The sequence below is a fragment of the Globicephala melas genome, chromosome 9 (assembly GCF_963455315.2).
Source record: "Globicephala melas chromosome 9, mGloMel1.2, whole genome shotgun sequence".
Classification (NCBI taxonomy): Eukaryota; Metazoa; Chordata; class Mammalia; order Artiodactyla; family Delphinidae; genus Globicephala; species Globicephala melas.
Window position 1 is genome coordinate 41,925,836 of NC_083322.1, and position 25,754 is coordinate 41,951,589.

At 34.5% G+C, this 25,754-nt stretch overlaps 1 protein-coding gene across 2 annotated transcripts in view; it reads left to right on the top strand.

Moving 5' to 3' along the window:
• The window catches only part of DPY19L2 (dpy-19 like 2), an 89,486-nt gene that overhangs the window by 50,480 nt on the left and 13,252 nt on the right, over positions 1-25,754 (top strand). For both annotated transcript variants that reach the window (XM_030857528.2, XM_060305423.1), the window contains exons 13-18: positions 1,298-1,378; positions 3,424-3,525; positions 4,586-4,657; positions 7,066-7,112; positions 18,522-18,546; positions 25,080-25,199. In XM_030857528.2, coding sequence (XP_030713388.1) covers positions 1,298-1,378; positions 3,424-3,525; positions 4,586-4,657; positions 7,066-7,112; positions 18,522-18,546; positions 25,080-25,199 — 447 coding nt within the window. The remainder of the gene's footprint in view (positions 1-1,297; positions 1,379-3,423; positions 3,526-4,585; positions 4,658-7,065; positions 7,113-18,521; positions 18,547-25,079; positions 25,200-25,754) is intronic.

The following is a 25,754-nucleotide window of genomic DNA, read 5'->3' on the forward strand; positions in this document are numbered from 1 at the left end:
ATGAGCTTCATAGAAGAATGAATATAACAAAGAAAGCAATCAGTGTACTTGAAGATAGAATAATAGAAATTACCCAATCTAAACAACAGAGGAAAAGTAACTGGAAAAAAATGATAGAGGCTTAGGGAAATGTGGGACAATAATAGAAGATTTAATATTTGTATTGTGCGAGTTCCACAGGAGAGGAAAAAGAGTGGGGCTGAAAAAGTATTTGAAGAAGTAATGGCGTAAAATAGATAGCTAGTGGGAAGCAGCCACATAGCACAGGGAGATCAGCTTGGTGCTTTGTGACCACCTAGAGGGGTGGGATAGGGAGGGTGGGAGGGAGGGAGATGCAACAGGGAAGAGATATGGGGACATATGTATATGTATAACTGATTCACTTTGTTATAAAGCATAAACTAACACACCATTGTAAAGCAATTATACTCCAATAAAGATGTTAAAAAAAAAAAGAGAAGTAATGGCTGAGAACTTTCCAAATTTGGTAAAAGACGTAACTCTATAGAGTCAAGAAACTGAGTTAATCCTAGGTAGGATAAAGCCAACAAAATCCATGCCAAGACACATCATAATTCAACTTCTGCAAACGAAAGGCAAAGAAAAAGTCTTGAAAGCAGACAGAGGGAAATGATGCATTACCTTTAGGGCAAAACTGATTCGAATTTACAGCAGACTTCTCATCTGAAACTATGGGAGCCAGAAGGAGGTGGCACAACATTTGTCAAGTGCTGGAAAGAATTGTCAACCACAAGTTATATATCCAATGAAAGTGTCTTTTAGGAATGAAGGGGAAAGTAAAACATATTCTCAGATGAAGGAAAACTAAGAATTTGTTGCTAGCAGAGCAACCCTTAAATAATGATTAATAGAAATCCTTGAAACAGGAAGTAAATGATGGGAGAAGGAATGTTAGAACATCCAGAAGAAGTAAAGGACAACAAAATGGATGCACATAGGTCTAAATATAATAGACTGTTCTTCTCTTGAATATTTCCTTTCATGTGTTTTTGTTTATTTTGTTGTTCTTTATCTAGATATTTGAGTCCAGCTTTTCATTTATTTCCTTTACTCTCATTTTTATTGATAAAAGTTTATGAGGCCATGAATTTTCTTCTGATCATTGCTTTACATGCATCCCTTAGTTTCTAATATGTAGTTTTCATAACCATATTTAAAAAAATTTTTTTTTGAGTTTGTATTTCCCTTTCACTCAAGACTTACTAATAGGAGGTTTAATTTCCAGGAGGAGGGCCTTTTGGTCTTCTGACTTATATCTATTTTGTTTATTTTCTAGATAATTCAAGGAAGTGCTTGGTTTTGTGGGACAATCATTCTGAAATTTCTGACATCTAAAATTTTAGGTGTTTCAGACCATGTAAGTACTTTCTGGTTAAAACATTAGAATTCATATACATATTTAGTTGGATGAAGACTTTGAAACCATCTATTTTTAAATGAAACCTCTTCATTTTATAGAGGTTAAGTGCCTTCTTCAAGGTCCCAAACCAGTTATTGGCAGAGTCAGTACTAATACCCTGCAGATCTTTTCAACCCACTAAGAAGAAAGTATATCAATGAATGGTGACTTAGCCTTCTAGGAAAAAAATATGTTAAGTAGTTGTTTATATTTTGGTTAAAATACAAGTAGTTTGTTTAATAAGTTATTAATTCATTGTAAATGTTAACATATGAAGAGTCTGTACTCAGCTTTGCAATATAGAAGTCAAGATCTCAATATAATTTTATTTATAATTATAGATTAAAATTAAGATGTGATTTGATATTTTTAAAGTTTTTCTTGTATAAAGAGAATGATAAAACTTCTCTGTCTTTTCAACTTCTGGAAAATATATGGACCACATCCCTCATGCATGTTGTTTCTGTCTGTTTTAAGGCTAATACCTCAAATAATGGCCCTTTTCAAAGCAAAAGTTCCTATTTACTAGTTTGTTTTGGGAATAGAAAACAATGCATGATTTTAACTTTTGATTTTTCAGCACTCTCTGTTTGGATATGAGGATAGATGAGTGTATCATACAATAATCTACTCTGAAATTTACCTTATGTAGTACTCTCCAATTAGGACTCTGTCTAATGCTGAAATTGCTTCAACGTTAACAAGGGATTATAGATAGTTACTCTCTTAAAATGTCAAATGCTGTCACTATCCAGGAGAATTGAGTCTGCATACATGTTCATGTTAAATAAAATTTCAAAATGTAAGGATTTATTTGCCATTTATTGTTAGATCTGCAGAGTAGTTTATTAGGTTTATTTGTTGTTCTTAAATTTTTATTCTGTAGGGGGTATACATTTTATGGTAAATTTATTTAGGCCTCCTAAGTTATTTATTAAGTTGGTCTGTTATTTTCTTTCTTGCCTTGCTCCACATTGTCACCCAGCTCTTTACAAATCCTAAGACACACACACACACACACACACACACACACACACACACACACACACACACACACACACACACACACACACCTTGGTATTCTTAAGTGACTTCTGTGTGACAGCTGTGAGAAAGACTTGAAACTAAAGTGGCTTGGTTAAATTGTAATTAGTCACCAGGCCTATTCTAAATTAGAAAAATAAAGTTAACTGTAAATTATCCTTGCTACTGGTAGATAAGGGGAATCATGAATAAATGAAAACCATAGATAATCATCAAAGTTGATATATAATAATTTATGTCCTTTTCAAGTAGTTTGAGTTAATGTTTTACATGCCAAATATTTTTCTTTATCTGGCCTTCTAAGAATGCAGTATAAAAACAATTGTCTCACCAAAGTAGGTAATAAATAATCAGTAGAAAATAGCTCTACATTGGATTTTGTTGGTGGTGTTTATTTTAAAGTTCTTTGAGATCAAGTAACTAAATCAAAGGAGTATGTATAGTTGTTGTAATTCTCTTGAAGAATAACTCTCATAGTTAATGGCTTGAATGTATGTCTGAAAAATTCAAGAAGCACCAAAAATTGTGCTTAATGTATGAGGCTTTGTGAAAATGACAGTGCATGGAAAATTTGTTCATGATTTACAATGTGTGGTGAAAGGAGTTAACTGAAATTGGTTTTTTCTTGATAAGTGATCTGATTATAAAATCTCATGATCAACTGCATGGTGGTTTGTGCCCAGCAAATGTTGATTTTAGCTCATTCTTTACATTATCACCTTCTCTGCTTGCTTTTTCTGAACTTCTTTTTCCTTTTCATTTCTCTTGCTATTTGTTTGTTTTCAATTTTCTTCATAATTCAGCGCATAATGTGATTCACTGTATTTTTTGTTTTTTTGGAGAGTCATCCATGTACCTTGGATTTATCTTCTCTGTAGACTTTGTTACTATTACATCAAACCAATTATTATTAACTATAATTATTTGTGTAATTTTAATTTGTTTTTATTTTCTTCCAGATTGGCCTGAGTGACCTTATTGCAGCCAGAATCTTAAGATATACAGATTTTGATACTTTAATTTACACCTGTGCTCCTGAATTTGACTTCATGGAAAAAGCGGTATGAATGTTTCTTTTTTTCTCCTCTACAGGTATGATGGGTTCTTGCTCTTAAGTTTTCCCTTTAATCTGAAACTCAAAAGTTTTATTCAGAAACACCCAATTTACTTACTCTATCATTTTTTTACGGTAACTTTTGCTAATTATATGGCCTTCCTCACCTGGTTTCTTATGTGTAAAATCAGTAAACAATGGCCCCTACCAGGGCAAGTGCCTAACATACTGTATGACCCATAGTCAATTACTGTTACTACAGTTCAATTACTTTTAATAATCTGGGTCAGTTGGAGGACCACTCAGGAAATATAAACCCAAATTCTTGTTTTTGTTTTTTAAAAATTCAGGGTTTTTTTCACTTAATATCCCAAATATTACAAACTTTTAAAATAAGACATTGCCAAGAAAGATATACTACTAATCATCTATTATTCTCTTATCTATCCAATCAGTCATACATTTATTCAAAAACAATTATTGACCACTAATTATCTGTGAGGCAGTTTGTAGTCGGACTATGAAGAGTAAAATTACTTGATTCCTGCCTTCAAGAAATATATGATTTTGTTACATGGTAAATCACTCTTTATCACAATTCATGAGAATTATTTAGCTGCTGCTATTATTTTATTACTTATTCATACTTACAGTAATTACTTAATGTAACTTTCTTCATTGTTAGTTCTGTAGTTTCACAAATGAAAATAATAGAATTTGCAGCCCAGGAAATGATAACCTAGGGCCCAGGGATCAGTAAACACGCATTTTAAACTTACTATTATATAAATAAAGCAAAGATAAAGCCAAAAGAAAGGAAAAAATAATATCCATAGCTAATTTTAATAGTTTTTATCATTAAAACTATTTGATATATTTGTGTAACTATTTTATATTTTTGATTCTTGTATTAGAACATGAAACTCAATAAATATATAGTCTGTTAATGACAAAGATATCTTTTACCTTTATGAAATCTTATTGTGACACTCAAGTTGACATACATTTTTATTCATTTAATGTAAAATTTAATAAATAATTATTTTGAATAATTTGCTATATTTCAGACGCCACTGAGATACACAGAGACATTGTTGCTTCCAATCGTTATTGCGATTACTTATTTTATCTTTAAAAAGGTATTTAAAATTTTTTTCACTTGCTGTTGGGTTCACGACAAGGACTTAGATTAATGCTAATAGCTCAGAATTCTGTCTTACTTTTAGGATGAACTCTTCCTTCCCTAAAAAACTTTTTTTATTCAGATTTTTCTTTATCTAGTATTATGTGGGTGTTTTTCTGAAAGCCACATTAGAAAAGATATTTTTACTCATTCTTTCGAAAGAAATTTGTCAGTTACCATGTTCTAAGAACTACGTTAACAAAGTAGGTACACTGAGATAAATAAAACAAGCCCAGCCCTATCTTGAAACTCACAGTCTGAGCCGGGGGGAACATTCAGCAAATAATTTCCCAAATGATTAAATAATTGCAATTGTTATAGGTACTAAAAAAGAAAAGTACAATGACCACTTTGGTATCTTTCAAATATAAAGCACATTCAAAAAAGTCTTGATCCATTTTGAGACATGAACAGGAGAAATTTGTATAGCCAGTAAAATATCATTCTCTACTGTTCACTGTGTTCACAAAAAACCAAAATGTTATCACAGTAGAAGAAATAATGTTTAAAATACCACTGGAAGATTTTCTTGGTCTGGGAGTAGTTTATCCAAAAGTCTGGTTAAAGACAGTGGGTCCTCAGTTTTTAGCAATTTTGAACCATCTTTGTTTTTATTGTTTAAAAGTTGTCCTGCCTTAAGTCAGTATGTATTTTATGCTTTTAAGCAGATAGCAATAACATGATTTCTCTACTGTCATACGAAGTGTGGTTCTGTTGAAGCCAGTGTTCTAAATTTAAAATCAAATTGTCTATCTTCCCTATGTATTTCCAGTTCCCACATTTCTCATTCCTTTGTTTTCACATAGAAGATGAATAATTTATGAGTGAGAAAGGCATCTCCCTGTACATCTCTGTTGTTTCACCCTTGATCCAGTTCTCTAGGGACCATGTGGAAAGAGTCAGGATAGATACAAATGGGTAAACTACACACAGGTTTGCTGCTTTCCATTGCTTTGGCCCTGCTTAGCTCAAGTTGCATATTTTCTCCACTAGCCTATTTCTCTATTCCATCATGGCAATTTATGTTATTCTTACAAGGCTCCACTTGGGGGGGGACTAATGCAAGAATTAACTGTTCAGAGGGGAGATATCTAGCACAGGAGAAAATGATAACTAGATCTACTATTAACTATTTTAAAAATAAAGATACAAGATCTAAGACTCATAAACATCATACTAGCCCCCAAACATACCACAGCTCAAACCGTGCACGTGCAGTAGCAGGCGCACTCACGCATGCATTCACGTATGCACACACACACACACACACACATCCCTGCAGCCATTAAAGCTTAACTCCTTTCTGCATCCACATAAACACCTCAGTCTTTAATTGTCCTATTATGGCTTATTTTCCACCTCAGGGCTACTTCTGATGTTCATTTAACTTTTCACTTGTGTGAAATCACTTCTGAGAAGGAAAGGAGGAAGGCATGTCTAGTATGATTTCCTGTAACACTATTGAATCTTAGTCTCCTATAAATGCATATATTCGGTTATCTATACCTTTGAATAGGCTTTTGCTTGCCAAAAAGACTGATAATCTCATTTTCATTATTTGAAACATTCGTCCATGCCAGATGCCCTTGAATCAATGAGAGAAGTTAAAAATTCTAAACTTAGATTTAATTTAACATTAGAGTCGAAATTTTATTACGTATTTTTTTCATTGTTTATCTGTGGGTTATAAGCCACATATCATGCAGAGTGCAAAATTTTAAGTTCCCTGTAAATTTCTTAAGTTGTGTGTAATTGCTGCCAAAACCTCTTTGGCCAAAGTTATCTTCCACATTTTTTGCCTTCACTTCTCCCTCTCTCATCATCATCTGGTACACCAGGGAAGTCCCATTTTGATAAGTGCTCTTAAGCCTTCTGTAGCAGTCACTTCAGGCTGAGGTAGGTCAGGGAAGCAGATACGCCATAGCTAATTTTATAATAATCAGGAGTTTGAGTGAAGCAGGCATATAGACTGTGTAGATAGAGAGAAATTCCTAATTCGCTTAGAAGGTCAAGATAAAATAGTCTCTGAAAGTACCTGGAGGAAGCTGCCTCCTTTGTGGAAACCAATCCCCCACAACCCACCTGCCTCCCAGTAAAATATAAACTTAAACACTGGTAAGAAGTTATCCACATATAAAAAGCTTAGAATTTTAGAGCTGAAAGATTTACTCCAAAACTTTTTTTTTAATAGAAAAGGAGGTTACAACTTTTGCCTGAGGTAGAGCTGGAACTAAACTGTTTCTGAGGACTCATTTTAACAATAAAAATACTTCTTTCTAGTGGGGGTATTTTTGTTAATGAATCAGGACATTTTAAACATCACTTAATTCCTTAGAAATTTCATCGATTTGATTCTATTCACAGGCTTTTCGTGATATTTTACGTGTCTTATCTGCAAACACTTATCTGAGGTAATTATTTCATAGTTGTTTTTAAACCATACTATATTCAGTTATTAAATAACTTACTGTAATATCAGTTTTTCAAATGAATATACATTAAACTTAAGCATTATGATTACAACAGGAAACATGAACCAAACTTAGATGTCTTCTTAAAAAAAAAGACCGAATGTATTATTCTTATGGCTGTCTCTCTTTTATGCATTTGGACTTGTTTTGAAGGGTTTATATTTGTGAATTAACTCAAAGTTTAAATTGATTTAGTTTAATTTTAATATACCACTACAATTTAAAGTCAGTAAACAGAAGTAAGCTAAAGTTTTATTTTGGCGATTCTTTTTTTTTTTTTTTGAACTTTCAGAGAAAACATACTTGTTTTTCTGAATATTCATGAAATAACTTTTCCTACATTGTTGTTAAAACTGCTTGTTTTATTGCATTTCTTTGTAGTTTTATTAGTCACTAGAATTATGGGATAAATATGAGCAAAATATAACTCAAATCACACTTTGCTATAGGACATGAGAATTGTGAAGAAAACTTCCTTCTGAGGAAAATTTTACCCAGATTACATTTTATATTTGTAGATATGTTCATTAGATGGATTATTTTTAATAAAATTTATTTTAGGACAGCTTTAGATTTACAGAAAAAATTCTGAAGATAGAATAGAGTTTCCATGAACCCTGTACCCCATGCTTATATTTTCAGTAAACAGTTTTGTATGGTAGCCAGAAGAGCTAATTAGAATCTTATGGTTGAAATGGTAACATCTTGTTTGTTGAAATTGTTTCCAAATCAAGAGGGTTAGTAGATCCACTCTACTTTGTTCTGGTCAGATGGAGCCTGGGGGAACATGTCTTGACATTCTAAAAAGAATGTTTTTAGAGCCCTGAAAACTGTTCACTTAAGGAATGCATGAAAAGACCTGGGATATTTAATTGAATAATAGAAGATTGAGGGGTACATGGCAGCTGTCTTCAAACATTTGAGAGAGTATAATGTGGAAGATGACAGACTTGAGGGAGCCAATTGGTGGAAGGAAGATACTTCGCTCAAAGTTAGGAGGTCCTTTTTGGCGATTACATTCCTGAAAGTGATGGCTATGGGCAGAGTGGCCTTTAAATCACAAAAATAATACAGTTGACTGTTGAACAACATGGATTTGAACTGCATGGGTCCACTTATTTGCAGATGTTTTTCCCAATAATAAATACTACACTATTACTAGATCTGTGGTTGGTTGAATCCCGGGATACAGAGGGACCAAGTATATGGAGGGCCAACTATAATTTATACTCGGACTTTGAACTGCGCCCCTCACCTCCATGTTGTTCAGGAGTCAACTATATGCTTATAGTAATACAATCAGAAAAAATAGTATATCAAGAAAAGGGGAAATGTTCCCCTCTCTTCAGTGTACTCCTCAATTAGTGCTGATTGTAAGTGGCTTTGTATGTATCATTCCAGAAAACACTTCTGAAAACCCAATGTATTGTTTAAATGGTATTATTCTGTAACTTTTATGTAACAGCGTGTCTTGGGCATCTGCCTAGATCTTCCTCATACGTTGTGGTAGTCTCCACGTTTTATTGTTCAGCATCATGAGTGACTATCATGTAATTAGCCATTCCCACATCAGTGGACATTTAGATTATATTTACCTTTTTGTCATAACAACCAGTGCTATGAGTAATTAACATCCTTGTACACATTCATTTGAACACTTATTTCAGTATTTAAAATATTGAATATTTGAAATATTTGATATGGGACTGCTAGACCATAAGGTATGAATTTTTATAATTTGATGGATACTGAGAACTTATAATGGTGAGAGTGTCCATTTCTCTGCATCTCCATGAACACCACTGTTATTAAACTTATAACATTTTCTAACTGATAGTTTTTTTTAAAGTAACTCACCTTACAAGTCTTTGCCAGTGAAGTTTTACATCTTTCCATAAGTCTGTTGGCTATTTGTGTTTCTTTTTTTCTTTTTTTTTGCGGTACGCGGGCCTCTCACTGTTGTGGCCTCTCCCGTTGCGGAGCACAGGCTCCGGACGCGCAGGCTCAGCGGCCATGGCTCACGGGCCTAGCCGCTCCGCGGCATGTGGGATCTTCCCGGACCGGGGCATGAACCCGTGTCCCCTGCATCGGCAGGCGGACTCTCAACCACTGCGCCACCAGGGAAGCCCTGCGTTTCTTTTTGACCATTTGAAAATTGATTTGTGGTGTCTTTTTATATTATAGACAATAATCTTTTGTCTATTATGTCTATAACATAGTTTATTCTAGGATATCAATATATAGTTTATTAATGGTCATTGCTTTATAGAAGTTTAAAATTCGTATACAATCACAACTGTACACTTGCTCTGTTTTCTGTGTTAACTTCTGTGCTTAGAAACACTTCACATCAAAATCGTAGAAGTATTTCCCCATATTCTCTTTCATAGTTTTCATTTTTTGCCAAATAAATATGTGTATATATAAAGTATATAATACAATGATTTGATATACATATATGTTGTAAAGTGATCACCACAACCAAGTTAATTAACACATCCAACACCTCACAGAGTTACCTTGTGTGTGTGTGAGAACACTTAAGGGCTACGCTTTTAGCAGATGTCAAGTATATAATGCAGTTTTATTAACTATAGTCACTATGCTGTACATTGCTTCCTCAGAATTCCTTCATCTTATAACTAAAAGTTTGTACCCTTTAAAGAACATCACGTCATTACCCTCAGTCCCCAGACCCTGGCAACCACCAGTCTACTCTCTGTTTCTGAGTTTGACTTTTTTTTGGTCTTTTTTAGATTCCACATGTGAGTGATACCATAAAATATTTGTCTTTCCCTGTCTGCCCTGTTTCACATAGCGTAATGCCTTCCAGGTTCATCCATGTAGTTGCAAATGACAGGATTTCCTTGTTTTTTATGGGTGAATAATAATCCATTGCATATATGTGCCACATTTTCTTTATTCATAGTTGCCCTAAAACAAATGGACTGCCAGATATTTCTCCAACAAAGATGGGTTTATTGGGGGTCAGCAGAGGATTGCACTTTGAGGTTTATAACCATGGTGAGCCACATGCAAGTCCCTGCACAGCAACGACTTTCATAGAGGGGAAAACGAAGTTGGGAGAGCTATAGTAAACCAAAAGTCCATGGCTTTTCATTGGCTGAATCCTTGCCAGGAAAGAAGAGGAATCCTCCTTCTTCCTGTTGGACTCTGCTGTTGTTACAGGGCATGAAAGTTCCTCCTTCTTGTCTCCAACTCTATTTAATTGAGATTTCTATTTATTATTTTTTTTTACTTTCCCCCTTTTGATCAAGACCTTTCTCTGAAAGCATCATTGATCAAGAGTCAGGTTTTCTAGTTTCAGCAGCTTTTTGTCCCTCAGTGCCAGGAAGGACCTTTCCTGAGTGTAGTGTCTCACATCAGAGGAAAAGTGCACAGATTGGAAACCTATTGAGGTCACATGCGAGTAACAAGGAGGGGTGAGAGGGAGAACTCACAGGCACTTTTTTATCTAAAGTTCATATGTTATCAAGATACTAAATATCTGTGATCATCTGAAGTGTTATGTCATCCTTAAAAGTTTGATGACAAACTTCCAACAGTCCTGGCCTGGGTATCCTGGGAAAGCTGTCTCATCAGATGTCATCTACGTCAGTTCTGGGAAATCTTTACTTTCAAGTCACCAGATGATGTGCAGGTCCAGTCAGGGTTCTGTACTTTCTTTAGGTGTGTCGCATGAATCCAAGAGTCTGTTCCTTGGATTCTGGTGGCATAAGGGTTGGTTAGCAGTACCTGATAGGGGTCCTTCCAGCAAGGTTGAAGAGAGTTCTTCTAGAGATGTCTCTTCCAATAGGTAAAATCTCCAGGTTGCATGGTGTGATGGTTAAGGTTTTTGTCTCCCAAGAGTACACTGTGAAAAGATTGCTCTAATAAAACATGGTTATTTTATTTTATTTTTTAATGCTAATGTTACAGTTTAATGAACTGTGTTTAGTGCTTTACATAATTGATCTTGTCTAATCTTTGTAAAAAAAAGTCAGCAAAGTAGACATTATTAGCCCATAGTACAGAAGACAACACTGAGAGTGGGATTCTTCTACTCAACTGGCAGGTGGAGATTGAGTTTGATGCCAGATCTGACTACCGAGCCAGTGATCTTAACTCTTCACTCTGCTGCCTTTCACAGCCATGTGCTTGGGACTTCAGTTCCTACTTGTTATCTTCACTTCTCCAAATCAGTCCCTGGGTTTTCAGCTAAATCCCACAGCCAAACCTCTGGTTGACTGAAAAAACAAATCAACCAACAACCAATGGGAAATCATCTTGCAATAGGCCAACGGAGATCTTGACAGGCATTTCATCCAAGATTGAAAAATAACCAAGGGTTGTAAGAATTGGATGTCAGCAACAGAATGACATTTTGAATTGAGACAGTGATTTTAGTTTCTTCATGGCATAATGGTAGAAATTATTCTTAAATAGAACACCTCCTAAGATAATATAGGTCAGTAGTTTTTTGTATTCAGGTTTAAGTGCTTCAGGGAAGGTGCCAGGTGACCATCAAGCATATGACCTGAAGCCATCTCCCCACATCCCTTCACAATAACACTCTAATATTTGGTGGCTATAAGGCACTTTTAATTTGGAATCTAAACAATGTCCTTAACAGAAGCCTGTCTTATTTGCAAGGCTCCCTGAAGAAGACAGTGGGTGAACTGCATGCTGCCAATTCTGCTTCTGTGGTCACAGCCCAGACCTTGCCATTGCCTGAAACTGCTCCTTTTAAGAAATCCCACCTGGTATCCACATGCTTGCATTCCTCTTCTCCCCGCTCACTAAATCTGTTTGTTCTTCAGCTGCCTCAAGGCGCCAAGATGTCAACTGCTGTAATCTAATCAGCATTCCCGGTTTGCTTTCTGACACAGCCTGGAATCCATGGTCAATCTCTATTATGGTTTCTTATCAAGAATTCTCAACTCCCTGGTTTTTCCTCTGCATATGCTCTATGGTTCACACCTCTCTGTTGGTCTAGCAGTCTCCACTCTCTTCTGCACAGTAGAGATGATTACATAACCTTAATGAATGACAGTGACTCCACCAAAAGATCTGGTTCCTGGCAACTTCTAAGGCTACCAGTGCTACTCTTTAGGTCTATTATTTTAGGTACTTTTCTTTCCTGCTCCCCTTTGTTGGCTGTTTCTGACCTCACATCTCTCCTTTAAGCCCATTCCCCAAAACATGGTTATTTTTAATAGACGCAATTATGCCTTTGTGATATTGGAGTATCTCTCCCTTTGTAAGCTGTAAGTCAAAAGAAGCAGGAGACAAGTGCCTTGAGAATCCTGTGACTCTCTCACAGGGTGAGGGTTCCAAAAGTGGTGGATCTAAGATTTAGAAGGACCAACAGCAGTGCTTTTAGAAATACACCATTCATCCATCAGCAGACACTTAGGGTGTTTCCATATCTTGGCTATGATGAATAATGCTGCAATGGACAAGAAAGTACAGATATCTCTTCAGGATATGGATTTTTATTCCTTTGGATGTGTTCCCAGCAGTGGGATGGCTTGATCATATGGTAGTTCTATTTTATTTTTTTGAGGAACCTACATACTGTTTTACACAATGTTATACCAATTTACATTCCCATCAACAGTCCTTTTCTCTACATCTTCATCAACATTTGTTATCTCTTTTCTTTTTGATAATAGCCATTCTAATAGACATGAGGTGATATCTCATTGTGGTTTTGAATTGCATTTCCCTGGTAGTTAATGATGTTGAGCACATTTTCATGTACCTGTTGACAATTTATTGACAATTTATGTATATTCTTTGGAAAAATGTTCAGGTTTTTTGCCATTTTAAAATCAGATTTTTTTTGTTGTTTTGCCATTTAGTTGTATGAGTTCCTTATATATAGATACTTCAGATATTAACCCCTTATCAGGTACACAGTTTGCAAATATTTTCCCCCATTCTGTAGGTTTCTTTTTCATTCTATTTCCTTTTTGTGCAAAAGCTTTTAAATTGATATTGTCACCCTTTTTTAATTTTGCTTTTGTTGCTTGTGCTTTTGGTGTCAAGTCCAAAAAAGTTATTACCAAGACCACTGTCAAGAAGCTTTTCCCCTTTGTTTTTTCATAGTAGTTTTATGGTTTAAAGTATTAAATTTAAGCCTTTCATCCATTTCTACTCAATCTTGGTGAGTTGTGTAAGATAAGAGTTAATTTCATTCTTTTGCATGTGGTTGTCCAGTTTTCCCAACATTATTTATTGAAAATGCTGTCCTTTCTCTGTGCATGTTCTTAGTGCCTTTGTCAAAGATAAATTGGCAGTTTATGCATTGGTTTAATTCTGGGTTCTCTATTTCTGTTCCATTGGTCTTTGTGTCTTTTTTTATGCCAGTCTCACACTGTTTTGACTACTATAGTTTTGTAATATAGTTTGAAATCAGGAAATGTAATACCTATAGCTTTGTTCTGCTTTTCTCAAGATTATTTTGGAAATTCAGGGTCTTTTGTGGTTTATGAATTTTAAGATTGTTCTTAGGCACACTCATGTATATGTAAATGAATTTTCATAAAGCAATTCTTACCCATACTGCAATGCAAAAAAAAAAAAAAAAGATTGTTCTTTCTATATATGTGACAAATGTCATTGGAATTTTGTTAGGGATTGAATTGAATCTGTAGATCACTTGGGGTAGTATGGACATTTTAACAACATTAATTTTTCCAAACCAAACGCATAGGGTATCTCTCCATTTAATTGTGTCTTCTTCAATTTCTTTCATCAGTGTCTTACAGTTTTCAGTATACAAGTCTGTCTCCTCCTCAGTTAAATTTATTTCTAGGTACTGCAAACATGGACAATTTTATTTCTTCCTTTCTGACTTTGATCCCTTTTGTTTCTTTTTCTTGCCTTATTGCCCTGGCTAGGACTTTTAGTACTGTGTTGAAGATAAATGGCAAGAGTGGGCATCCTTGTTTTGCTCCTGATCTTAGAGGAAAAACTTTGAGCTTTTCACCATTGAGTGTGAAGTTAGCTGTGAGCTTGTCATATATTGCCTGTATTGTATTGTCTATACCTAATTTGTTGAGAGTTTTTTTTGTTTTTATCATGAAGGGGTTTTGGATTTTGTCAAATGCTTTTCCTGTCTCTATTGCGATGAGCACATGATTTTTATCTTTCATTCTGTTAATGTAGTGTTTCACATTTATTGATTTGTATATGTTGAACCATCCTAACATTGCAAAGATAAATCCCACTTGATCATGGTGTATTATCCTTTTAATGTGATGTTGAATTTGGTTTCTACTATTTGTTAAGGATTTTGGCATCTGTATTCATCAGGGATATTGGCCTACAATATTCTTTTATTTTTATTGTCCTTGTCTTACTTCAATGTCAAGGTAATACTAGCCTTGTAAAATGAGTTTGGAAGTCTTCTTTTCTCTTAAATTTTTTGGAAGAGTTTGAGAATGATTGGCATTAATTCTTGTCTAAATGTTTGATAGAATTCTCCAGTGAAGCCATCTGGTCTTGCAGGTTTTTTTGTTGGGAGACTTTTGATTATTAATTCAATCTCCTTACTAGTTTTAAGTCTGTTCAGAGTTTCTGTTTCTTCCAATTCAGTCCTGGTAGATTGTATGTTTCTAGGAAAGTATCCATTTCTTCCAGGTTGTCCAATATGCTGGTTTATGATTGTTTATACAGTTTCTTATGATTCTTTGTATTTAGTTGTAATGTCCTCTCTTGCATTTATGATTTTCTTTATTTGAGTCTTTTTTTCCTCAGTTCAATTAAAGGCTTGTCAATTTTGTTTATCTTTTCCAAAAAAAAAAAAACCCTCTTAATTTCATTGATTTTTTTTCTATTATTTCTTCTATTTCAGTTATTTCTTCTCTGATGTTTATTTTCTTCCTTCTAATTTTGGGCTTAGTTTGTTCTTCTTCTTCTAGTTCCTTGAGATGTATAGTTAAGTTGTTTATTTGAACTCTTTTTTCTTAATGTAGGCATTTATTGCTATAAACTTCCCTCTTAGAATTGCTTTTGCTGCATCTCATAAATTTTGGTATGTTGTGTTTCTATTTTCATTTGTTTCAAGATACTTTTTGATTTCCTTTTGATTTCATCTTTAACCCATTCATAGTTCAGGATTATATTTGTGAATTTTCCAGCTCTCCTACTTCTAATTTCATACTGTTGTGGGCAGAAAAAATACTTGATATGATTTCAATCTTAAATTTGTTAAAACTCGTTTTGTGACCTAACATGTGATTTATCCTGGAGAATGTTCCATGTGTGCTTGAGGAGAATGTGTGCTCTGCTGCTGTTGAATAGAATGCACTGTGTGTATGCTTAGGTCCAGTTAGTCTAAAGTGTAGTTCAAGTCCAACATTTCCTTAATGATTTTTTGTCTGGATGATCTATCCAATGTTAAATTGGGTACTTAAGTCCCCTGGAATTATTGTGCTGCTGTCTATTTCTCCTCTCCTATCTATTAATATTTGCTTAATATAGTTAAGTGTCTTAATGCTGGGTGCATATAGATTTAGAATTGTTATATCCTTTTGATGAAGTGACTCCTTTATCATTATATAGTGACTTTCTCCTTTGTCTCGTTACATTTTTCAACTTAGTGTGTTTCACCTGATTTTATATATACATATAATATATTATATATATATATATATATATTTACCCCTGCTTTCTTTTCATTTCCATTTGTGTGGAATACCTTTTGTCATCCCTTCACTTTTACTTCATGTGTATCCTTAAAGCTAAAATAAGACTCTTATAGGCATTATAATTGGGTCTTGTTTTTTTATTCATTTAGCCACTCTGTATCTTTAGATTAGAGAATTTAATCAATTTATACTTAAAGTAATTATTGATAGATGAGGACTTATTTTTGCCATCTTGTTTTCTTTCTGTTTTGTAGTTTCTTTCTTCCTCTCATGCTATCTTCCTTTATCACTTCATGATTTTTCATAGTGGTATGCTTTGATTCCTCTATCTTCTGTGTATCTACTATAGGTTTTTACTTTGTGGTTATCATGAGGCTTACATAATACATCTTACAGTTTTGAGTCTATTTTAAGCTGATAACAACTTAACTTCAATTGCATATAAAAATTCTGCCTTTTTACTTCCCTTGTCCCCATTTTATGCTTTTGATGTCACAATGTGGATCTTCTTATATTGTGTATCCATTAATAAATTACTGTAGCTACATTTATTTTTTAATGCTTTGGTCTTTTGTCTTTATACTAGAGTTAGGTGATTTACACACCACTACTACAGTATTAGCGTATTCTGAATTTGTGTAGTTACTTTTACTAGCAAGTTTTGTACTTTGATGTGTGTTCATGTTACTAATTAGCGTTCTTTCGTTTCAGCTTGAAGGACTCCCTTTAGCATTTCTTATAAGGCAGGTCTAGTGATGATGAACTCCCTCAGCTTTTGTTTGTCTGGGAAAGTCTTTCTCACCTTCATCTGAAGGACAGCTTTGCTAGGTAAAGTATTCTTAGGTGGCAGATTTTTTATTTGAGCACTTAGAATATCCCACTCTCTCCTGGCCTCCAAGGTTTCCTTTGAGAAATCTGCTGATAGCCTTACAGGGGTTTCCTTATATGAGATGATTTGCGTTTTCAAAGTTCAGTTTTTGTCTTTGATTTTGACAGTTTTATTATAATGTATCTAGTGAATTTGGGAAAGGTCACGTATGAGCCTCCTCTACTTGGATGTCCATATCTCCCCAGAGTTAGCAAGGTTTCAGCCATTGTTCCCTAAATAAGATTTCTACCCTGTTATTTATATGTTTATTCATGGGCATTTTAATCTGAACACTCAAATCTTTCTTTAGCTCAGGGGGTAGTTATTCTCTTTTTTTTTTTTTTTTGCTTTAGCCTCTCTTTTTTGAACATATATTATTGCTTTTATCATATTTTTTATTTCTTTTTTTCTTATGTTCTCAGAGAATTCTATGATTGGGTCTTCAAAATGACCAATTTCAGCTGTGTAAATTCTGCTATTCAACCTTCTTCTAAGGTTTTAAATTAGGCAAATATGTTTTTTCATAATTTCTGAAAGCTCTTTTTTACTGCAGCTTGTTTTAATTGAATGGATGCAGAATCCTCTTAGACTTCTGTGAAGATAATAATTGGAATTTTCATTTAATACTATTATTCCTTATATTAACTCTTTCTCGAGTGTTCAGTTCATTTGCTCATTTATCTTGATGTTTTTCTTTCATCCTATTTGTGTCTCATGATTTGGTTGTATATTGATATTCTAAATTAGTTACTAGATTTATTTGTATCCATACTTATTGTTGGGGTCATTGGTGATTATAATACTTACCTACCAGGCCTCTCCCTTCATGCAGTAGCTCACTATAAGAGTCTGTTGTGACTGGCAGATTTCAGGACATGTGGGAACCCATCCATTCACCCCCACCTCCACCCTTGACTGCATAAACTCAGGAAGGACTTGCAAGGTTGGAAAAATAATTTGGTGATTTCACTACTATTCTAAGAGGCCTTCCCTCCACTACTCTTCTTAAAAAATCTCTGGATCTGTGAGTGCCCCTGAACTTCCTTATACTTCTTACTTTCTTATTTATACTGTCTTACTTCTCTCTCCAACCCAAAAATCCATATGAGAAGGCCTCTCATCCTGCAAAGACTGAAATATTCAGTCTTTACAATGGGCAATAAAATAAGTAGTCTTGTATCTCTTGTCTGGATCTAACATAAACTCTATGAGGATAAGAACAGTATCTATTCTGTTCACACTGTGCTCACTGCACAGTGCCTGGAACACAGTAGGTATGCCATAAAAATTTAGTAAATTTTTAGACATAAATATTTAGAAAATTTGTTAGACAACTTTTGTGGAACTAAAAATATTTATAAGCTTTACCTAGTAACTTTTATTCTAGAAATTTATCCTAAGGAAATACTCAGAGATGCTCACAGAGTTTTAAGTACAAGGATGTTCATGTTAGTAATTGTGAAAAATAAAAACAACTCAAAAGTCACAGCAGTGCTTATATAAAGCATTATATATTCTGTATATGGTTGAATATTTAATAGATATTCTTTTTGTTCATTTATGTCTCCAGAGATACAGTTTTCAGCAATCAGTAAAACCCATTTTATGTTAACCAAAGAACAGCATTTTGATATACTTTAAATAGAATGACTATAAATCATGCCTTTTAAATTGCCATAATTTTTAGTAATATTATCTGATAGCTTTATTTATTTATATATTTATTTATTTAAAATATAAGAACAAATAAATGGAAGTTCATTTTGATGTAATCATAGTATAATGGACAGTCAGTAAATAGAGAATATTTTTGTTTTATTCCAGAAAACATCTCCTTGAACGTGGTGAGGTAAAACTTTCTTTTTAATCTCTGCTAGATTTGTGTATTATATTTTAGTTCAAGGATAATTCACAAAGGTATAACTCTGCTGTTGATACACCAACATCAGTGCTTAAGTGCTTCAGCACTGGTAATAAATTTCTGCTCATCCTTCCCACTTTTTAATCTGCTCTCAGTTTTGAACAGTAGTAAGGACTTGACAGCCAGAAGGCTGATTTATGACCACAGAGTATAATTAAATTAAATTACCTTCCTTCATTCATTCAACAATAACAAACATTAATTTCTAACCCGCTGAGCTAATCAGCTACAAGCCATCAGGGTAGGTACCCGTGGCCCTGTAACTGGTGGGTTTTTGCCACACACAGACCTGATGGTCAACCAGTTACAAGCTTAGCCGTGTTATAGGATACAACAGATGGTATAGCGATGTTCCTGCTCTCAGAAATGTCTAATTTTTCAATGGAGAGCAAAACAACATAGCCTTTCTTATGGTGCTAAATTATTTTGTGACATACAAGAGAAAGATCATCATGGGCTAGAAATACAATTTCCTAAATAATAGAACTTTGAGTCTTAAGTGGCAGGTCAAATTTACAAGAGAGGGCAACTGAATTTGAACTTAATAGGAATAGCTTATGATGATAACTAATATTTTTTAAATAGTTACTATGTGCCATGTACTGTACTGTTTTGATTCTCATAATAATATTATTCCCACTTTGCAAATAAGAAAATTATGTTAATTAAATGATATTAGATGTTACAGAGATAAACACTAACATTAAAATGACTTAAATCAGTAGAAATTTAATTCTTTGCTCACATAAGGTTAAAACCGGAGTTCCTGATTAGCAGGTAGTTCTCCAACAAGCAGTATTTGAGGGACCCAGACTCCTTCCATCTATGGCTCTGCCATCTTCAATATGTGGTGTTCAGGCTTGATGTGTACAAGGCAGCAAAGGAGAAAGAACATGGAAGATTGTGCACTGGAGGCTTTGTAAGGCTGGAAAAGATAGATGCACATCACTTCCTTCTCACAGCCAGAACTCAGGCACATGGCCACACCTGACTGCCAGGGAGGCTGGGAAATGGAGTTTTGCTGTGTGTGTAGGAAAGAGAGCAAAGGGATCTCTGCCAAGGACTAGAGACCTAGAGAAATTAAGTAGTTTACCTAAAGTCTCATAGCTAATTTGCAGTAAATCTTGCATTTAACCACTAGCAATCCATTTCCAGTGCTCTCAGAGGAGTAGTCAGCACTTACTGCTTCCTATGTGCAGGGCATTTTGGGGGAAGTTATTTGATAATTTCATTCTCACAGCAACCCATTGACGGTAAGTACTATTATTTTTTTATTTTACAGATGAAAAAAACTGTGGCATAGAGAGGTTAAGTATTGATAACTTGCCTAAGGTCACAAAGCTAAAGTGGCCTTAGCTCTATAGAGCCAAGGACTATGAACCCAGGCAGTGTAGCAGCAAAATCCATGCTGTTGGCCATTCACTCTGATACCACCTAATGTGAACTGCGTTTATGTAAATTAGGCATGTCACATTATCCAGCTTTACTTACTAGTACACATTCGTACTTCATATTTTATCATACAATATTTAAAACCCACCTCTTTTTAGAAATATAGTATTCCTTAAGTTTCTGCCTCTCTTTCTCATATAGTTTGCTACCTTCTCATTTTCTTTCATTTCTCCATTTGTCCTTGTTTTGCCCATTTTTCTTTTTTCTATTAATTCTGCATACTTATCAGTTCAGTCTTTATTATGTGCCTACTATACACCAGGTTTCTGCTTTTATGGAATTTAAGGTATAGTAGAGGGAAAAAAATGTGACCACATAATTATATGTGCAATGACAAAGGAAGATACAAAAGTAGTACGGAAGAAGAAGTGATTAAATCTGTGTTTGGAAGGGATGGGGTAGTTAGGGAAAGGCTTTTCAGATGACTATACAGGAAGAGTTTACCAAAGTCAAAGGATGCACATGTGCAAAGAAGACAGAAGGTAGTAAATTTATCCAGAGCTACAGGCAAATCAGTGTTGCTGATGCATAAAAAAGACAAGAAGATGGGAAAAGAAAGCAGCGTTCAGAGTATGATGCCTTTGTGTGCAAAGCAGCTGGGCTTCATTCTGGACTTTGTTGTTAAGTTGGAGATGGTATGGTCAGATCTTTAAGTCTGTTGGCAGTAAAGAAGATGGTTTTTTAAAAGGCAGTAAGAAGTCAAGCTGACCGAAAAGACAGTGATAGCAAATCTCTTAATTTTTTCAAACTAAAGAGGGTATGCTAAACTCCTGATGTATAGGCAGATTAGAGATTTAAATTTCTAAAAATAGTAGGTCTTATGGAAGGAGATGATAGATTTCTGGGCAGTAGCAATGAAGTGGCTCCTAATCCCACTTCCACTTGTGACTCACACTTGATAAATATCTGTTTGGTTTGGGATGGGACTGTTTTCACCTTAGGGATGATAGGGTGTGAGAGGCACAAACCCTGATTCACTCTGAATGTGATATGATAGCCAAAGATTGTACATTCCAGCTTGTTTCAAAATTAGGTGAGGATCCCTGAGGATAATTTTTTCACTGGGGGTAAGTTCTAAATTCCTCGCTTTGTGCTAACCCTCTGAATCAGGGATAGTCTGCAAACCTCAACTCACTAAATTAACCCCTACTGGTATGATATTGATTATTAAAGTTTGTTAGATTAATGGATACTGTTGTGATTTTTCCTCATAATTTAATGTATTTGTGTTTTATTTATTACATCAGATTTGTTTCTTTTAGCCAACTTTTCTATGTTATGGGCTTAGAAATTAGTGAAGGAGTACCTAGTAATTCACAGGGAAGAAAAGAAAGGAAAGAGATTTAGGAAAAATATTTAGTCCCAGAATGTCCTAATACTATGAAGAACTGGTGAGAAGATTGGCTAGGGAGAGAGAACATTCAGAGTATTCACTCCTGAATATTCTTTTGACCCACTCATATCTCATTTTGTCCATGACAGAAAGTCGTGCATCAGCCTTCAATTTTTTCTAATCCCTAGTTTATTATATTACGTGATTAGTTTATATTAGATCCTTTATATTTGAAGTCTGTTTAGTTTGTGTTTTCTATTATAAACAAGGTTTTCCTATTACTTACAGCCAAAGAGCTTTCTGTGACATACAGCTGAAGGCATCTGAACTTATATAGAGCTATTCAGTTGAAGAAGTGAAATGATAAGGAATTTGGGGGAAGAATTACTTCTTTTGAGAAACTGATATTGAGTGACATATTTTGGGAATCTGTACACTTCTGTATTCACAGACTAATAGAACTATGTTGTTGAATAGTTTATTGTTTGGAGAGAAAGTATAGGGTAGTAGTTAAAGACAATGACTCAGAAGCTAGACTGGACTCAGATCTTTGTTATTCCACTTACTCAGCATGTGATATTGGCTAAGTTATTTTACATCTTTTGGGGAACAACAAAAACAACAACAATCATAATAGTACTTATCTTCGTATGGTTGCTATGGGATTATATGAGTTACATGAAAGGTCCTTACAATAATGCCTAGTCTAAGTTAAGCATTGTGTAAATATCCACTTTTACAGTTAGTGTGCCTTCTGGATCAAAATTTCAGATCTAATATTCTGCTCCCTGTTAACTGTGCCAGTGAAGGGCATCTCTTTAGCATGTTCTCAAGATATCTTCACACTGTCATGTGAGGTAATTTTGACAGGAACAACTCGCTATTTGGACTGGCTTTAGTTAGTCCTTGCTTTCTTTCTGCTCGGTAGCTGCTACCTCACATTTTACCCAGTTGGGCTCACTTATTCCAAAGATGAGTAGTAAACAGTTCCCTGAGCTTCTCTTCCTTCCTTCCAGCCTCTAAAAAATGTTGTGAGAATTTTCCTAGTAATTTTTATATGGCAAGAGGTACCAGATTGACAATGGCATACATACAATAGTGATTTTTGTACTATACTTTTTGACTGTAGCCTTCTGTCCTCCACTTGGTAGTTAAAAAGAAGGCTGTCTTACAGAATGGAAGATAAAATAACTATGGCAAAAGAGCTTTATGGAAAATCGTAGCCTGAGGGTAAGTGAATGCTTAGGAGCATTTGGGTGAGAATAGAAAACAAACGTAAGTGATGCCATTTGGGATAGCTGTTCTGTGTCATCCAGCCACAAAAAGCATCATTCAGGGAAGACAAGGTAATGGTGGGGATCTTTCAAGTCTCCATATGAAAACAGTCCTTCCTTCAGCCTTTAGATGATAGAGGAAAGTCAAGGAGTATTACTACCTTGGATTTGATTTTGGTCATGTGAGAAATTGTTACTAAAGTAGAAGTAACAGAAGTTAGGGGAGGAAATGATAGTGTCATCCTGTGGCTCAAAATAACCAAAGGAAGGAATACTGGGAGAATTCAGATGTGTATTTGTATCGATTATCCGTTATCTATTATGGTCTGTTTCTAGATGCCACATTTTAAGAAGATGATGGACAATCTGTACCACATTCAGAGCAGGGCAACCAGAATTATGACAACACACAACTAATAATTGAATTTTTCTGAATATTTACTCTAAAGATAGAAAGCTTTCTAAGGTTGAAGGTGGGAATAATGCAAAGTCATAATTACAGTATTTAGATAATCGAGAACTGTCATGCACAAATGGGTTTAGGCCAGTTTTGTGCAGTTCCAGAGGTGTGGAAGTTGCAGGAAAACATTAGTTCTGTTTTAGAAAAGATTTTCTAACATATACAGCTATCCGTCTTTGTAATAGGTACTCCTATGGCATATTCCTTTTCAGGAAATAGTGAATATTCAGTTGATAGATTTATAGAAGTGATCCCTGTTTTGGATAGATGATTAAAGTAGATGGCTCACATAACCTATCAATCTGTGATTTAGCGGTCCTAAACAAAAGGACCTATTTGAGGATGAAGTGTGTTGATGTCTTGTCTTCTCTCCAAAACATGTTCCTAATTTTGTCCAAAGGTGAGTTTGACTAAAGAAAAATGAAGGATTGATTTTGAAATAAATGTTCCACATTCCAACTCTGGGTTCAAGAATTATTTAAAAAATTAACAGATTTTCCATTTCAAATATCATTTAGAAAAGGAAAAAAGATAACTTTAGGTACAGTTTTTGCCATTCTGTTTTAAATATAAATTATATATTTCTGATTATAAGAATAGCACGTGTCTTTAAAATTTGAAAAATGAGAAAAATCACCATTCAGAAATAATTTCTGTTAACTTTTTAGGTATATTCTCTTACAGCCTTTTCCCCCTGTGCATGTATATACACACATAGATGGTTTTCATAGAATTAATATTATTATAGTATAGAGTTTTATATTCTGAAAACTTTTCCATGCCATTAAATAATCTTCCAGTATGTAATCTTTTAATGGTTGTATACATGTGAAAATGCAATAATTTACTTAGTCCTCTATATTGGTCACTTAGGTTGTTTCTGTTTTTGCTGTGAAAAATTCATTTCAGCGATCATCTTTGTAGAAGCATTTTTGTGTTTTGATTATTCTCTTAAGTTAAATTCCTAGAACCAAAATTTTAGTCAAAGGAGCTGGCTCTTTTCTAGGGTCTTGATAAATATTACTAAATTACAGAAATATACCAATTATTTCGGTGTGTTTCATGGCATACTCTCTAACACTCTATTAATTTAATATTTGTCAATTTTATAGGTGAAAATATTATCTTTACTATTTAATTTGTTTGAATATTAGTGAATTAGAACATGAATATTTAGTTGTGCTTACTTTTGGTTGTATTAATTCTTTGTCCATTTTTCTAGTGAGGAGTTTGTTGAAATTTTATGAATATGTCTGTTAGAAAAGTTTTGTTTGAAACCTTTGCTCAGAGGAACCCCATCTTAAAATGGGGTGTCCTACTAATTAGTACAAGTATTGATACAATTCCACTACTTCTAAAATAATCTAGTTTGTGTTATGATTTTTGTTGCTGACTAAATGACACAAATTTGTGAAGCATCCCATATTTTTATGTCTCTGTGACTCCCTTTCTCACTTGGTGTAGGTCCTTGCTCAAATGCCACCTCTTTGAAGAGGCCCACTCTGATGATCCTAATTACACTTGCAACTTCTCCTGCCTGTGGTCTCACACCACACCCTGCACTTCAGTCTCCTTTCCTGGCTCTGCTTCCCTTTCCATTGCACCTACCACTTTCTGATAGACTGTATGATAGATTTTGTTATTTGCTATGTCTATTTATTTTGTCTCTCCTTAGTAAATGTACTAAAATGTGAGCCTCATAGGACAGGAATTGCTCAGTGTTGTTTTGTTCACTACTATATCCAAAGCATCCAGAACAGCACCTGGCATATAGCAGGCATTTGATAAATCTTTGTTGAATGAATGAATAAATATTAGTAGACTTATTAATAACTTAAAAGATCCTTGTCCTAGTGAATAATAGTTTTAATATACTTTATTTTACATATATTAATTAAAAACATATAAAGTGAAAATGTAATTTTGTTTTGTGTTTTTATAGCTAATTTTTCACATATTGCAGTTGTTTGCATTTGCTTCCCTTGCCATTTTAATTATGAGGCTGAAGCTCTTTTTGACACCTCACATGTGTGTTATGGCTTCCTTGATATGCTCTCGGCGGGTAAGGTATTCATTCTTGTATAACTACACTATAACACTACAGCAACTACGGTGTAGTTACCATGGCTTTGCTGAGTAATCCAAAACATAAAAACACTAGGTGTTTTTATCTTAAATGATGTAAAATGTTAGTTCATGATTCATTATAGAGTAAGAAAAGTAAATTCAGGTAGCTTTGAAAATTATTCCTAGATTTTAGCTGATAATTCTATGACTTTCCCCTCTATTAGTATCCTCTCCACAAATATAGTTTTTTGAAGTTCAGGTCAGTGTAAGAGATTCTTGGCCCGTCAAAACTATCCTCAAGTGCTCTTGTAATACTAGAGAAGACGCAGCGTAATTGCTCTAGTGTTGTCTTGTTGGGCTTGGATAATTCGTGGGGGAAAATTGTCAATTCTGGGGTTCTGTTACTGTATGCAAAAGAGCTAGACAAAGTAGCTAGAATTTTGGGACCAAGTTACTTCTAGAGACACCTTATTTAGTTTTGATTGTAAGTGTCTTGCCTTAGAATATCATAATGCTTATATTCCTGAGAGGAATATACTTGTCAGTACTA